The sequence below is a fragment of the Cyprinus carpio genome, chromosome B19 (genome assembly GCF_018340385.1).
Source record: "Cyprinus carpio isolate SPL01 chromosome B19, ASM1834038v1, whole genome shotgun sequence".
NCBI lineage: Eukaryota > Metazoa > Chordata > Actinopteri > Cypriniformes > Cyprinidae > Cyprinus > Cyprinus carpio.
Window position 1 is genome coordinate 11,764,447 of NC_056615.1, and position 16,609 is coordinate 11,781,055.

General features: G+C 37.0%; 1 protein-coding gene across 1 annotated transcript; it reads right to left on the reverse strand.

The window, feature by feature from the left end:
• Positions 1-843: 843 nt before the first annotated feature.
• On the reverse strand, positions 844-10,179 carry trappc3 (trafficking protein particle complex subunit 3). Its single transcript, XM_042745295.1, has 5 exons — positions 10,020-10,179; positions 8,579-8,676; positions 6,553-6,652; positions 4,641-4,823; positions 844-4,549 (listed from the first exon to the last, which is right to left on the reverse strand). Exons 1-5 carry the CDS (start codon positions 10,059-10,061, stop codon positions 4,430-4,432), a joined length of 543 nt encoding a protein of 180 aa, XP_042601229.1. The 5' UTR covers positions 10,062-10,179; the 3' UTR covers positions 844-4,429.
• Between the last annotated feature and the right edge of the window lie 6,430 nt (positions 10,180-16,609).

Genomic DNA, 16,609 nt, shown 5'->3' on the forward strand with positions numbered 1-16,609 from the left:
TTTTATTCCTAAAACGCTCGTGTATAGAACTATATTAAGTCTTCATTTAAGAAAGTTTCACAACCAATCAGAATCAAGAATACTGACTTTCTTTTGTTGTATAAACAAATAGTGGTCCCAAATGTTTTTGGACACTTAAGTCATGTGCACACAGATGTTCTAACAGAGTAACTGCAGGTGTAGTTCATCACATTAACTATGAACATGGTCCACTAATGTTTGACAACTAGAATGCTAACAAATATATGTGCATTTAAACAGCTGTATCATGTAAACCTTAAAATGCTTTCCTTGAAAAGTGTGTTTGTGCTATGTTAAAATAAATGCTGCTGTTTGGGCTGATATGCATTGGTGCTTTTTAATATGTCGCCCTATATGGTTCCCTATTGGTTTGATATTTTGTTATATAACATTAAATTATTTTTAAGTGTGGTGTGTTACATTTTTCTTTGGGCCACTATACAAGTACACAACAACATATGACCTTAAGTAAACAATGGCATATCACTGAAATTAAGCAATTAAATTAATTATTTTAATAATTCCCATCAATTCTCTGAAAATACTGAAACTTGCTGCGATATGATCTATTAGTCTGGGGATACAACGGAAAAAGAGGACCTTTCAAGTACCATTTAAGACATTGGCTACAGGTCCAGAGGTTGCTGTGTGAGGCAGAGGAGTTATGCTCTCTATTTGTCCCAGATGTGTTTGATTCAGATCAGCATATAGCAGTAGTCATGGGAAAGTGGAAGTAGCACATTTTACATGTTATAAATATGGTGACCTATCCAAGATAATCCTGTAAATAGTGGTGTCTAAAAAAAGTGAAAAATCTCAATCCAACAGAGGATTTTATAAATTGAGTAAATAAGAAACAAACAAATGTTTGAGGACTAATAGGAAAAGTCTTTGACATATGGCGTTCCTCAAGGATCTAATTACATCTTTTCTTGACATCTTAGAATTACCTCAGACAAGAGGGTTTGTTGCATTTCCATCTCGGATCCTTTGATTTACTGTCTCGTGACCTTTACTGGAAACAGTGTGCGTGCTGCTGTTCCTGCGAGCCAGGGAAGATCATCCATTCGTGTGTCATCTCCTTTGTGCTCCAGAACAGCTGTGGGAGACTTGGACACCATACGACGGGCTGTGATGGCTCTCCAGCATTGGGTCGGTTCTCCGCACTCCAGGGCATGTTGATATTCCCACAAGGTGTGTTTTTGAAATGCACTCGGTCTTGCCCTGCTCTGTTTCCCTCCTCTGACCTCCCATCATCTCACTGCCAATCCTTTCGTCCTGGCAAGGCTTGAAAGTGGGGGATACAGTGGAAGAATCAGAGAAAGAAAGTGAGAAGAAAAGAAAGACGGAAGAATGGATGAGGGGGATTCAATAATGGTGAGCCAGCAGCAGGCCGAACCGCAGGATTTTATTGTTTCAGCGTGCCATTCAGCATTTGTTTCTGATATAGTTGCACATGGTTGCATTTAGAGGGTTTAAATGAGATTGGTGTGGACCGTCTCGTTTCCAGCATACGTAACTTTTGCTACTTGTATGCTAGAACTGTCCTAATAAAATTCTTAGAGGGACAGACACCCCAAAATAAAAAGTCTGGCATGAGTTACTCCTCACACTCATGCTGTTCCAAACCTGTATGGCTTTCTCTCTTCTGTGGAACACAAAAGGAGATGTTTTGAAAAATGTTCACACTGCACTATTCCATATAATGAAAGTGGACTGGCAACAAGTACTGTCAAGCTGCGAAAAAACAATAAAGGGCATAAGTGCACCAAAAATGTAGTCCATATTAACAATATTTCACTATAGATGCACTACATGTCATTATAAGACTTCCACAGCATGAAAAAAAGAAAATTAAGATGATATTTACAGAAAATCTTGCTTGTCAGACTGTCTTGGTCACCATTCACTTTCATTGTATGCAAAACAGGATCTTGGACATCCTGCTAGACATTAATTTGGCATTCTGTGGACAACAAATAATCATACAGTTTTAAAACACATGAAAGTAAATTAAAAAAAACTTTTTTTCTAATCTATTTTCTAAATGCATATTATGATTGATATTCTGAACAATTCATCCGTGCATACATTTAATTTTTTTTAAGTTTTGACCTTGTGATGTTTAATCAGAATATCAAAATTGGAACATTCTGTGAAAATGACTCTGATCTCTGGTGATGTATGCAGAACTTCTCCAATTATTAAGTCTGCTCAAACCAATCGCCCCCGCACTCGACTGAAAACTCACATTCATTTTTAAAGTGCAAAATCCACATCTAAAAACCCAATCAAAAACTGATGCATATAACAGAACTTACACAAACTGCATGAAGTTACAGGCGTCATTTCTTTCATTTGCTGCCATTGACCTGCCTTTAGACATGCAACAAAAAAAGCTTGTAAAAATCAAATCCTTATGGTGGAAAAGAGCTTCCTGGAATTCTTTTGTGCCTTCTCCATGAAGAATTTCAGTACTGGCCTAATATGGTGGTCACACCGGTATGAGCAGCTCATACAGATGAGCAAAAGGAAAAAGAAAACATACAGTATAAGAAAGATGATGAGAAGGTCATCTTCATACCGGTTAAAGGTGACCGTGATAGTTAATAAATACTGACACATTACTTTGTTTCGGATGCCTCGCCAAGATGATATCCTGCATTGTTAAAATGGGAGAAAGAAGGAGCGAGAGAAATTCCTGAGAGCATATGGAAGAGTGATACAAGTTTTCACGCAATACACAATCCCAGCTGTATATCCCCATGATACAGGGGTCTAATTCTGCCAAATGATTTACATCAAATGTCTGCGCGAAACCATTTCCTCTTCCCTCGCTTTCCAATATACACATTGTACAGAAAACATACACTGTATGCATAATCTAGCGAGAGGGGACGAGGGATTCGGCCTGACAGGGCTACGCATACGTTTTCCACTGTCTTGTAAATGTCCCTGAATCAAGAGCGAGTGGATAAAGAATATATTCCACAAAATAATTTCCCAGCCCCAGAGATTCAAAAACAAGCAGTTGGTGAACCCGGTGAGCAATCAGATACCAAATTAAAGAGAAACACAGAAAAAGCCATGAGAATGGAAAGAGAAGAAAAAAGGTCACCCACCACAATGCTCACAGCTACCTCTAGTGGCTCAATGGAACAAAACAATACGCTTACACAATGAATGCATTATTCAACACATCAGTGTGAATCAAATCACATGGAAACTGCATCTGACAGGGCTAAAGTTTATAAAACCGAATCCATACACTAGCTGCTGGGAAGTAGTAGTAGAGGCAGTGAACTTCTTTTCATTTGTGATTGACGAGGTGTGGAATTCTGGAAAAAGAAGCCCAGATCATGGCGTAAGTCGATTAACAGGTGTCAGGAATGAACTTTGAGCTGCTCTGGAGAAATTAATGGCTTTCAGCGAAAGGCCTTCCCCTTCCCACTGGTCAGCATGACCGTGAACCCCTCGGCTACACCACTAAAACGCACTGGCTCCCAAAACAGCCCTGTCCTGCACACGCACCAGTGACCCTCCAGGCCCTGATTGCTTCCACGTTGCTTGAGCAAACATCTGAGACAAATTAGGCCCTTGTTATTGTTGTTTAACTCTAACCACATCGTGCTGCCACGCTGTAGGAATAACAGTCCCACGACGCAAGGGCAAGTACACGACAAGTCGAAGACGGCGATGGGGGCTGCCGTGACACTTCATTACATACGTGTGGAGGGATCTGCCACAGGCTTGGTGCACACAGGTCCCATTATTTACATACCTTGACCCCTCCTAAACTCCCCTTAACACCACTGGCTCTCTACAAAACATGTGCATCTCAAAAGACTACGTCTCTGTTCTTGGCGAACATGGGGCCCTTTCTTCAAATGTTGGTTTTAGATTAGCCATCTAAAGTTGTTTTTGATACAAGCGTTATGGACATTAAAACAGCAGTGTGATACGGTCTGCTCAAATGAGCGCTTTATTGCAACTTTGAGTAAATATTAGTTTGTGTCAAAGGCCTATTGAGTAGAAGAACGATAAATGAGGGGACTGACCACAGTTGTTGGTAGTTAATGATTTATTCAATCTGATTATGATACTTGACTATATAAATTAAACCTTCTGTGCCATGTTTATGAGTTAAATGCAAAAAGAATAACAAAAAATACACTAGAGACAAACTGACATACAAAAAGAGACTTGAGAAGGTATTTGTATGACATAAAAACATGGACCAGGTGGAAAGAACATGCCATCCCAACACATCGAGAGAAATCTTCTTGACAGTGAATTTGCATTGCAATACTTACAATGTTTGGGGATTGGTTGGTCTTCTTGACCAAAACAAGTTTTTGGTTTCCAATCCAACATAAAAAAAGTCTCTTGAATCAAAAGTCTCTCAGTCTCATTCATCTCCAGCTGGCAGGTTCTCCTCGATCCTTTTGATGAACTTCATGCGAATTTCTGTCACACTGTCACCTCTTAATGTGTCCTGAGCGAATCGCACATCCACTGCCATTTGAACCTGCAGGAGTAGAAAAATAACTTTAGTGTGAATGGTAATTGAGGGTTTAGCAGAAGATCACTGATTCATCTCACGCAAACATGCTCTTCACCATTTCAAGAGCTCCCCTCAGCACTCCACAGAGCAGGCTGGAGTAAACTAGATTACTGTGGTTGTCAGGAAGCTCTACAAAATCCACCAGGGGGTTGCTTTCGAGGATAAGAGAGAACTCGTCTCCAGCAGGACTCCAGTTGGTCACGCTGGGGGTGATACCCAAGTACATCTTGAAAGCTACCTGTTAATATGAAGACAAAAAGGCTCTTGAGTCTTCATGTTAACTCGCTTGCCTACATCTATGATGTCAGGGCCACATTAAGTGATTTTGCAGAGCTGCCACATTCTTTTTAGGTGCTGTATTCACGACTCGGACACTGAAATGACTTGTTTTTTTGCACAACTGCACAGTACGGGTTTGAAAAGACAGAACGTTTTGAGGACAGGCCATAAGAAGACCAAAATCATGATTATTTCACCATTTTGGTTATAGGCTGATACTACATTTATTATTATTATTACTACTTTCTTTAAATTAATATCAGTTGATATTGGATGTTTACTTACAAGTATGTAGCTAATTTCTCAATCAAATCTCAAATTTTATATTTATTTTTCATACTGTACATTATGATTTTGCAATGCCCAAAATCACTTGTTGCAAGTGCTGTTATTGTGAACTATTAAATATATATATAAAAAAATTGGTAACTGGAATAAAGCAGAAATAAAATAAAATATTAATACTACATGAAAAGCTACAACTAAAAAACCCAAAGAAGATTAGAAATGGCAACTATCTGAACGAAACAAGGTTAAGATGAAATTACTAAAACTAAAAAACAACAACAAAAAAAAACACTATTACTTAAATATAAAAAAAACCCTCAAAACTAATAAAATGACAAATGCACATAACTTACAAAAACATTAACTAAAATTAAAAAGCCTATAAATAATACTACACACACACACACACAAACACACACACACACACACACACACACACACACACACACACACACACACACACACACACACACACATATATATTTATATATATATAAAACATAATAAAAAAACTAAAACTGCTTGGAGCATTTAAAGCAATACCTTTTAGTTTTTAAGGCAATAATAAAATGAATGAATATTATAATGAAAACAATTATTGGTTTATATTGAACAGAATTAAAGTACTGTGAATCTCTTACAACCTCAGAACATCAGTGCAAAAACAGCTTCACAATAAGTAACTCCATAATAAAAAGGCTTTCATCCTAAATTCAGAATGGATGTGCCCTGTTTGAAGCCGTATAATAGCCAAAATACACACACCTGTGAGAGCACATCATTTCAATCCTATATTAACACTCTCAGTCACTGCAATTGTTTTAAGACCCATAGATTTAGGATTCTGATCAGGGTCCCAGCAAACTGATGCATTCTGGATTAACATTCGACAACGTGGTACACGTGGAGGAAAGTGAGGAGAGAAAGACAGAGAAAACAGAAGAAAGGAGAACAGACAGAAAGACAGAGACCAAGCAAGCATGGACAGGTGACGGACAGGGGGATGAACGCTCTGTCAATCCTGTCAGTGTGAACCCATACGCTTAGGGTGAGGTGCATTGTTTCGTAAAAAACACAGTCTGTGGCTCTCGCAGACCAAAGAAAACAAGCCGAGAGGAACACGAGGGTCTCGGTTCACTCTAACGCCGCACATACGGCCCGCCAATTGGCATTGCGATAGCATAGCGTGGATGTTTCTCAAGCTGTGACTCTGAAAAATTAAAAACGGTAGAAAGATGTGATGAAAGCTAAGAAAATATGTGGGCTACTACAGGTTGAAGTTCAAATTCCAGTCACTTGCTTGCGCATTAACATGCTTGCCTGCTTCCTGATTCTCTCTCTTTCTTGCCCAAAGGGAGGGCTCAGCATGCGCTCTGATTGGCTCTAAGTACTCACGTTACCTTTGCAATGACATCGGCCGTTTCTCGGAAATCGTGACACCTCCCCACACTGGACCGAGCCAAGAAGTCCTCAATCAGACGCACTCCGATATTGTATCCCTTGAAAGGATGGAAGAAGAGAAGGGAAACTGTGAAACTGTCATTGTCAGAGCAACTTTGCTTACAATCGCCCTCGTTTCACCCACCAACGCAATCATAAGAACTATAATCTCTTTTTTACTTTGAAGGTCTTAGTGAAGTCCTTTAACTTTAAGCACTCGAAAGGAGAGATACAAACTTGGAGAGAAAAGTCAAATCTTGCTTTTGCTTATATTATATTTAATGCTTTAAAGAAGCAAGAGGAAAAAAAGATTGTATTTCAGACATGTTGCCAAACCCAATATCAGTGGGACTACTGGATTAGTTCAAGGCACGGTTTAAATGAAAAGACCACCCAGCCAAAGAACACACGCTGCCCACTGATTCTCTAAATCACAACTGCTGGACTCCAAGCATCTCAGGGCTTTCCACGCATCCACACTGCTTTTCCCACAATCTTTAAAACAGAGCTTCCTGACTGGTTTTGATTCAGGGTTCAGATTTTGCATTGGACATCAAGAGGCGACCCAACGCGGTACCAAAATATTTCTTCATATAAAAGCAACAAATATATACTTACTTAAACATAAAAATAAATGATAATGATATGCAAAATTATGACTAGAAAAAAAATGGATGGTGAATATGAGATATGCACAGCCTTTAGTGCAGGAAAATATTCATAACTACATTTCAATAAGTGCATGTAAATGTACTGAGTGAGATTTCAGTGCAATTAACACCAAAGAAAATAAGTGAAAACACATTGTAGTGTGGGTTATTTTATTTTTTACCCTGTGTAGTTTACTTCAAGCTTTTGAAGATGAGATCGGAATATGCCTAATTAGCTTCTACCAAGTGACAGATGGAGATTTTGATTGGACATGGAAGGCATTTCTCTTTCCTTTGAAAACTTGATAAGACTATTTATTTTAACTATATACTGGTTTGGGGTCCGCTGTTTTTGAATAGTCTAGTCACCAAAGGTCCTAAAAAAAAGTGTTTCTGCAAAAATATTACAACTGTTTAAAACATTGATTACAATACGATTTTTTTCCTTGAGCATCAAATCAGCATATTAGAATGATTTCTGAAGGATCGTGTAATACTGAAGACTGGAGTAATGATGCTGAAAATTCAGTTTTGCCATCACAGGAATAAATTACATTTTAAAATATATTGCAATCGAAAACATGTATTTTATATTGTAATACTATTTCAGAATATTATTATTTTATACCTGTATTTTGATTGAATAAATGCAGGCTTACCTAAAAGACTTCTTTTAAAAACATAATAAACTTCTGAAGAATAGTCTACGTTTACATACATTTTATTTGTGATTTTTCCTGCTGCGCAACCCTCCTGAAAGAATCGGTGCAGTACAACATGAGATGTGAACTTGCTAATAGAAAAAAGAAAAAAAAAAAAAAAAAACATCAACACTCTCATCCATCTCTTTCATCTGGATCCACTCTAACAGTGAAACTGAATTTGAGAAGTATAGCCAAGTGGGGATCAGAATCATGCATCTGAAAAACCAGGGGTGTAACCTACAGCTGCACAATTCATTTAACAGGGTGGGGAGAGAGACAGCCCCCGAAAAACCTAGAGTGGCACATTTTATACTCTTCATACCACCCAACCCAACTTCAGCAGACTGGATGGCACAATCCACACACCTAATATAACAGCCTACACCCAGCGCAAACACTGACAATACAACATCCACACTAAACCCTGTTCCACTCATACAAATTGAATGATGGAAAGTGACAAACATAAAAAAAAAAAAATGTTGACCAGTTACAGCACCTAATCCTTACACTTTCATAGAGTGCTTAATATACAATATTAGAAAAGAGTGAGAGAAAACGTCATTTGTAGACTCTGTTTAATGTGACCAGATGGGAAGGATAGGTGAAAAAATGGAGAAAGACAGACTCACATTTTATCCAGTTGTTTGTTGACTTCTTCATCATTTTCATAGTCCTTACACAACTGAGTGACCAAGGCTCCATAAGTGAGAGTGAATAATTCTGAATTCTGTTCAAGGGAAAGACAAGACAGCACAAGATTACCCACCACCGTGTTCACAATATTCACTGTGTTTACCGTTTAACCACTGTTAATACTGACAATCAATGCAAATACAAAACACCAACAATAACAATAATAATGCAAAACTCTCTTTGGCATAGATCCAAACTTTTCATGATATAATAATGTAGCCTTTTTTTTTTTTTTTTTTTTGCTAACAGCAAAATGTAACTAATGTTTTTAATGCAACAATAATTGGTAAAGAAGATCATTCTTTTCCTTACAACAATTCCCATTAAGCATGCAAAAAATTCCAACATGCCAGTGGATCACCTTTATCTACTTGCTAAATATATATATATTAATTCATTTCCTTAGATAAGAAAATGGGAATTTCATAACAACTGGAAACTAGCATTTTTTAGTGGGGCCAAATGTCTGAGATCTCTAGTTAAATACTTCTATTATGCATTTTGTAAATTGATACACCTGTTTTTTTTTTATTTCAACATTTATTATAAGCATAATAATTTGAGCAAAAAATTAACACTGGCGATACTTGTAATAGCCCCCTTTTCTTTAATGACAGAAGCACGTGGTCTGCTTGAACTTACAACCTAAAGATCGTGCTCTGTTGCATAATTTCAGAAGATCCAAATAGCACATCATGCTTCAAAATGAGTACAAGGAGTTCACAGGGTCACAATTTGAAAAAGAAAAAAAAAGTAATATTCAGGACTGAATGAATGAGGGCACCCCATGGTCTGGAGCGCCCTCTCACGGCACAACGTGGGGTTGTCACGGACATGAATTGTTACATGTCAAATTGTAGCCAAACCGTAATTTCTACTAATGCTTGCATGACATATCTGGATAAATTTTCTCTGCTTTCACTACTGTATTGTTTAGTCCGTGTTGAGAGTGTATCAAAAACTTCATATAACCTACTGCACAGTGCAATAATATTTGTGCTAAAACAAAATATGACACACAATGCATAATGCTAAAAAAAGCATGCTTCATTCTAACCAATGGGCCTATATCATTATAATTCCCTCAAACGATTATTAAAAAAAAAGAAGTATTTATCATTTCACAAGATGTTTAATTCAAAAGCCAGCCACGATTGATTGACTGCCTGACTGAAAGTCTCATGTCTGTGCAAAAAATCACTTAACTAGAGGAATAAACTAATGCACGTCAAGGTAACATGTATACTACGTTATATTTATTTGTATGCAAATATACAAACACTGCTCAAATAAACTTATTTTTCGATTATTATAATAGCATGTTAGCTAGCTGCCCTGCATTTAGCTCAGATCTGCGGAAACATAAAACATACTCACCATTTTCTTGCTGTCCGTGGCTCTGTTCGACTGCCTAGACATGTTGTCTTATATTACAGGTGTGTACAGATCGGTTACAGGTAATATTTTATTAATCTGCTCAGTGAAATGAGAATCCCGTGATGTTGTTCCTGTCACTATAATGGATTTACTTCCCGAATCGCAGCTGACTCACCGGAAGTGTTTTCTTCTTTGGATTGTGGGTATTGTAGTCAAACTGTAACACTGACTAGTTAAAGTTTTCTAGTGAAACCTAATGGAGTTTACTGAATCATTGACCATGTGTTTATATGACATTTAATCACCACCAGTCCACAACATTATAGTAGTATGGAGCTTGGAGTCGTAGTACGGCATGTAGTATGGAAAGTCAACTTATCATTTCAAAATTAGAATGCCTTTTTGGCATGCTCCAAACTCAAGTTTAGATCAAAGCAAAACATAACATTCTGGAAAACAACATAGTTATACTTGTGACTTTATGTGGTCTGTAGAAGGAATAATGGAATAAGTTATACTCAGAACGATATTTTTTGTCCATGTCCATTATAGGTAAGAGTCATAATAAGCAGAAGGTCAGTGTCGCAAAGTAAACACTGACATGTTGATCAGGAGATTTAATTCTGTGTTCCTGGACATTCTGATGTCTCTTCTCACATGATAAAATAATTTCAACTCAAATTAACTGATTTTATGTCAGTTTATTTATTTATTTATTTTGTCAGTGTCTCTAGGAGTTGCCATCTCAATTGCATTTCAGGTCAAGAAAGTGGACAAGAGAACTGAAGCAGTGCATTCTGAGATGTTCACATTTTAGGGCCATTTACACAAAACGCTATGAAAAATACGCTTGCATAGAAAAATCAATGAGAGTAAAGGGGAATGCAAAAATGCGAGAGGCAAAGCGATGGAAAAACCGCAAAGTATGCACTTTTAAATGTTGAAGTTTTATCCTGTCCGCTGCATGGTAAACTTTTAACTCAAGTGTCGCATTTTTGGACAATAGTGTAATGTGTTTCCACTGGATGCAACAAATTTGTTTTTAATGGGTTTTATTGTTTTTGTCTCATAGTGCCGGTGTTCTGACCGGGACACGGCATCACAGTATGGCAAGGGTCGTAACACCGTAACACACTTGAGGTATTCGCCCAATCACAACCCATTGGATAGGTGGCCAATCAGAGCACACCTCACTTTTCAATGAACTTTGGAAAAAATTATGCGTTTCAGAAAGGTGGGGCATAGAGGAGAAACAATAATGTACAGTATGTGGAAAATAATCTGTTTTTTGAACCTTAAACCACATAAACACATTTCATTACACCAAATACACCAAATAATGTTCTTTTTAGCAGCATCATATGACCCCTTTAACAGAAAAACAGTGGAAAAGCATGTTTTATAAGGGGTCAAACTTCTTTTTAGTTGAGCGCCACAATTTTAGAACACTGTGTAATGTGCCAGACATTGCAAAATCCAGTATGCGAATGCAAAGGTCATTGGTTTTTTTATGTTTTTGTCTTGAAACTGCGAGAGGGTGGCAGTGAAATGGGAAAAATGCAAGGTGTCGAGGCACATTTTTTAAAAGCTGAACTTATTTTTTAACTTAAGAGCCATGTCACGCACGAGATGTTGCAAAAGATGCAAGACCAGAGCACAGAGGTCAAACAAGTCTATTTAGAGCATGTTTACATAGAAAGTCAACAATGAAAGCGCAGCACAGAGGAATACAAAAATGCAAGATGCTAGGCAAAGAAAAAAAAAAGAAGAAAAAAAAACTTGAACTTTTAAGGGGCACCGTTAAGTGTTTGAGCACCGTTAAGACACGAGCACAAACAGTCTTTTTCTGTGAATGTGCGTGACTTCTGATTTATTAGCCGCTGTAGGGAAATAACGAGAAAAATAACAAAGTGCAGTGTTGGGTGTAACACATTACAAGTAACGTAAGTTAGGTAATCAGATTATTATTATTATTATTAATATTTATAAGTACCTAGTAAAGTAACACATTACCTATTAATTGAGCACGAAATATCTGAGTTATCTTTTCAAACAGTAATGCCAGTTACTTTGTTTCCCATGTCTAGACTGCAGCTCTCGTGTTGCCATGTTGACAGAAATCGGGAGTAAGTGCAGAGGCGTTGGGTGTGCAGTGTGAACATGATGCTTAGTTCTAGACTAAATATGAACATGTATTTACTCATCGTACCTGCACAAAAACAGATTTAATATTCCTCAAAATGAAAAGTCAAACCCAAAATCAGAATATTATACAACTCTGTAACAATTATATGTTAAATAAGACAAATGTAATTTATGTATTTAATCCCATTTTACTTAACAATATTGGTGACCTTTGACGATCCAGTTCAAGCATACTAAGCAAAAATAACACATTTGGGTTTAATTTTTGTTTATTGCTGAGTATTGGTGAACTTTATTCTCCAGTGTCATATTCTTCACGCAATTCGTTTGAGCTGCGCCCTTTACTTTACAGACATGAATTTACATTTCCTTCAGCCTGAGGATTGTTCATTTCACGTTCGTTGTGAAAGGGCTTTTTACATTTGTAAAAGAAGAACTTTTTTATATTAAGAACAAATTTACAAGCAAGCCCTGCCCAGATTTAAAATGTAGGCCCTAACTCAAAAGTAACACATTACTTTCCATTAAAAGTAACCAAGTAACATAATGAGTTACTTTTTTTAGGGAGTAACGCGATATAGTACAATGCATTACTTTTAAAAGTATCTTTCTCAACACTGCAAGTATCCATGCAACCGATCTACTTTCATGTGTCACGTGTATCACTCCGCCGTCTTAGTTCGCTCACTCTTGTTATTCAAACGAATTGCTAATTTTGAGTCAAAATGAGAAAATAAATAAGAAAATTGGACAACGCAGTGTTTGTTTTGTTGCTAGGCCGATGTTTTCTATTTTGCTATTGACTTTTTTTATAGCATAAACGATATATACTAGAAGTAAGATGATAAATCAACTGAAATCAGTAATTTAGGCTTATTTGGTAAATAACCGTAGAGTAATATACAGAGGGCTGCTCATAAATATAACAAAATAAATCCATTTAGGACTCCTGATTACACTGTCGAAGTTTAGAGTGTTTTGTAATAATAATCTTTTATTTAAAAAACTTTTTCTCTCCACTATTCCACCATTCCAATATTTTCTTGTTTTAAAACTGCAATCCAAACTGCTCTATTTGTCCTTACAGATGCGATTCTGTGGCATTTCTTTCTTCTTCCACTAGATGGCTGTGCAACAACATGTAAGTTTACAGGTAGCCTATAGTGTGGCATTATCATGAATACAAGATACAAATACAGACCGTCTTAGAATATTATCTCTGAGTGCATTACAGCTATCATAAATTTGCTTAGCAGTATTCATATCCTGCAGGAAGAATTGTGATATATTTCCTTAAAAAGATTATTTGCAGAGCTCCAAAAACTGAGATTTGGACAACAACACTTAATGTCACGCTGTGATGAGTCAGTTGATCTCACTATAGGAGAAAAATTCTGTTTCTGCCTGTTCAGGAGCAGCGGTCTCATTTTCTCTGCCGATGTTTTCTTTCTCACGCTGTACAGACTGGAAATGATGGATAAGCTCCTCAGAACAGACTCGGAATAACTTAATGTACTCAGAGCAAATACCAGCGAAACCTCAGAGTAAATAGGCTACCAGCAAAACGACATTAGTAGCGTGATCATAAGTAGCAGACGTCATATCACAATATATAAATATTCTGTAGCTATTTGGCATGTCATTACCGAATACCCGGGGAATTTCGTGCAGGTTTGGGAAAGGCTGGCTTAAACTTAAAGTGGTACTTTATTTGGGATTCTTTTTCTTATTAAATCCTAAGTGACAACATGGTATACAAAGTCAAATTCTTAGTCTGTATTTGTGATTTCTAAAGGCCTGTAGGAATCATTTCTCAGAGTAGTGATTAGTCATTCTTCCATAATGTTGCTTGTTCCACCCATCACATATATGTCAGTGATCTCTGGCTGAACTTCTTGGAATGTTGCTTAGCAAAGAAGCAACACAGAAACAGTACAATCTGGCCGTTGGGAAAGGTATTATCCTCATTTCACAGGATATATTCTCACAACAATCTCTAAAACTGCAGCTTTGAAGGAAAGCAGTTGTTAGAGGCTAAAGTTTGATCTGGAAGAGTTGCGGGGCAGCCAGTGGCAGTCTGAAAATCAATGATGTGCCTGTCAGGTTTTGTTTTAAGTTATGTAATACGTGATAATAATTTCAAAATGCAGAAATGCACTTGTAAGCACCAATGCTATTAAAAAAAATATTTTTATACAGCTTACTAAAGAAAAAAAAAAGTTCTGTTGCCATTTTGCATGGAGAGATAATTTCAGGCATAATATTGTAAGGAAAGGGTTTGAGATTATGTTCGTATCACTCTTGCCACAGATATTTAATCTACTGCAAATGCAAAATATCTTTAAGTCATCTGTTCCACTTTCCGCATAGATTGAAGTATAAACCGTGGCTTGCATTGCACATTTTTTTTCTTCTTCACACTACATTATAAGAGGACTAAAAGAAAAAACACAAAGGCTGCTTCAGAAGGCCTTAATGTACTTTTTAGCTTATAATGGGACACTCGATAATGTTAGTTGCTCTGTCCTCACCTATTACATTAGCTACAGTGAGGCCGAGCCAGGATCATAGCCCTCTCTCACGTGTTATCATTTGGCATCCTTCTGGCAGTGTTATAAATCCAGTCTCTTAAGCGCAAAGTTCAGCAGAAAACAGGTTCTCACCCTATGCAGGAGGCTTGTGTCTTGTCAGATTGAATCTAAAGTATGCAAAAGTACAAGGTGTAAAATTTAGATTGAATTTATGCTTTTTGGCATGAATGCATCTTGCAATGCTTCCAGAGCTTCACTTCTTAAATTCAAACCAATATAGGAGAGCACTGTAATCGACTTTATTTATTCAAGCTTTTTTTAAATTATGCTTTTTTGATGTTGCTTACGCCACCTGTTTTTAAAGCTGGGATTAGATGAAATTTCACCTTATGTATTTTCAAAATGGATGTTTATCTGTGCATGTGTTTCATGTCTTTAATTTTTTGACCTGATACTCAAAATGTCATATCTTGATCTTCTGGTGAAATGACAGACTTCTGTCTGGTGGACATCTCAAATCATTTAAAAGGTTAGTTCACCCAAACTCATAAATGCTTTGCAGAGACTGACATGGAAGAGAAGAATTGTTAAATAAAGTCCTTGTTTTTGTTTTCTTTGCACACAAAAAGTATTCTCATAGGTTCATAAAATTACTGTTGAACCACTGATATCACGTGGACTATTTTTACGATGTCCTTACTATCTTTCTGGGTCTTGAACATGGTAGTTTTGTTACTGTCTATGCAGTGTCAGAAAGCTCTCAGATATCATCAAAAATATCTTATTTTGTGTTCTGAAGATGAATTTGGAACTACATGATGGTGAGTAATTAATGACAGAATTTTCATTTTTGGGTGAACAAACCAATTAATCTGCTTTAACTCCACCACTTTCTTACAATCAAATCTGCCTCCATCAAGTCAACAATCAATGAATAAATGAAGTCCTGCCCTACATTCTTTTTCATTGTGTACATCAGAATTCAGATGAAAAGACTACTTTGGTTTCATGACAACTTTAAGACTGTACGTTTTCCAGAAAATGTCTGCAAATGGTTAGTCTCGCCTCAAACTCTTGCCACTGGTTGAGCTAATGTTCCTGTGTCAAGCTGGTTGGGATGCTCAAAGAAACTGAACAATGTTGGATATAGTACAATGTTTACACTTCTTAGAGGAACTAATATTTTTTATTTTCAGCAAAGCTCGACCAAAAAAGCGATATCAAAAATTACACTTTTAAAGATATAGTTACTTAAAGAGGTCAATACTGTCATCATTTACACAACCTCATGCCATTCCAAATATTGTACAATATATTTTGCTAGAAAACATCTCCCATGTTTTTCAAAATATCTCCTTTTGTGTTCTACAAAAGTCATACAAATTTGAAATGACAAAAATTTAGATTTTTGAGTGAACTATCCCTTTAAACTATATCAGAGCTCTTATGCTAGAGTTTCAAAGGGCTCACATAATAACTCTAATCACACAGCAGCATCTTTAATCTTTGGTCCAGGAACAGTGCCTTTCCTGAAAATGAGACCATCTGTTTGGGAGAGGACTGTGATGTCTGTATTACGCTGGCTGATTTTAGTGTAACAGAGAGAGTGCTGAAAAGGGAATATCACACTACAAAATCGCAGCCTCCAGCAGGGGAGGGTGACCGGTGCCATGAAGAAAATTAGAAAGCACAGAAGGAGGGAGAGAGTAAAAGAAAACGGAGGATGGGGTAGACACCACAGCTGAGGCTCCATGGCAACCAGTGTTTTGAGTAGGAGGACTGAACTCCATGCAGACTTTAGTCAGGCTTCTTATCAAAAAGCGCTTGCCAGGGAAAGCTCTGACGGTGAATGAGTAAACCTCTCAAATGCTGTTTGTAGATATATATTTTTTATATTGTGCAGTGTTAAGAGGG

What these genes read in the sequence shown, in the direction of transcription:
- trappc3 (XM_042745295.1), bottom strand. Translation starts at nt 10,061, where the DNA reads ATGTCTAGGCAGTCGAACAGAGCCACGGACAGCAAGAAAATG. An exon ending in CCACGGACAGCAAGAAAATG is followed by an intron (nt 8,677 to 10,019) that starts GTGAGTATGTTT and finishes TCCCTTGAACAG; the next exon opens with AATTCAGAATTATTCACTCT. An exon ending in AACAAACAACTGGATAAAAT is followed by an intron (nt 6,653 to 8,578) that starts GTGAGTCTGTCT and finishes CCATCCTTTCAA; the next exon opens with GGGATACAATATCGGAGTGC.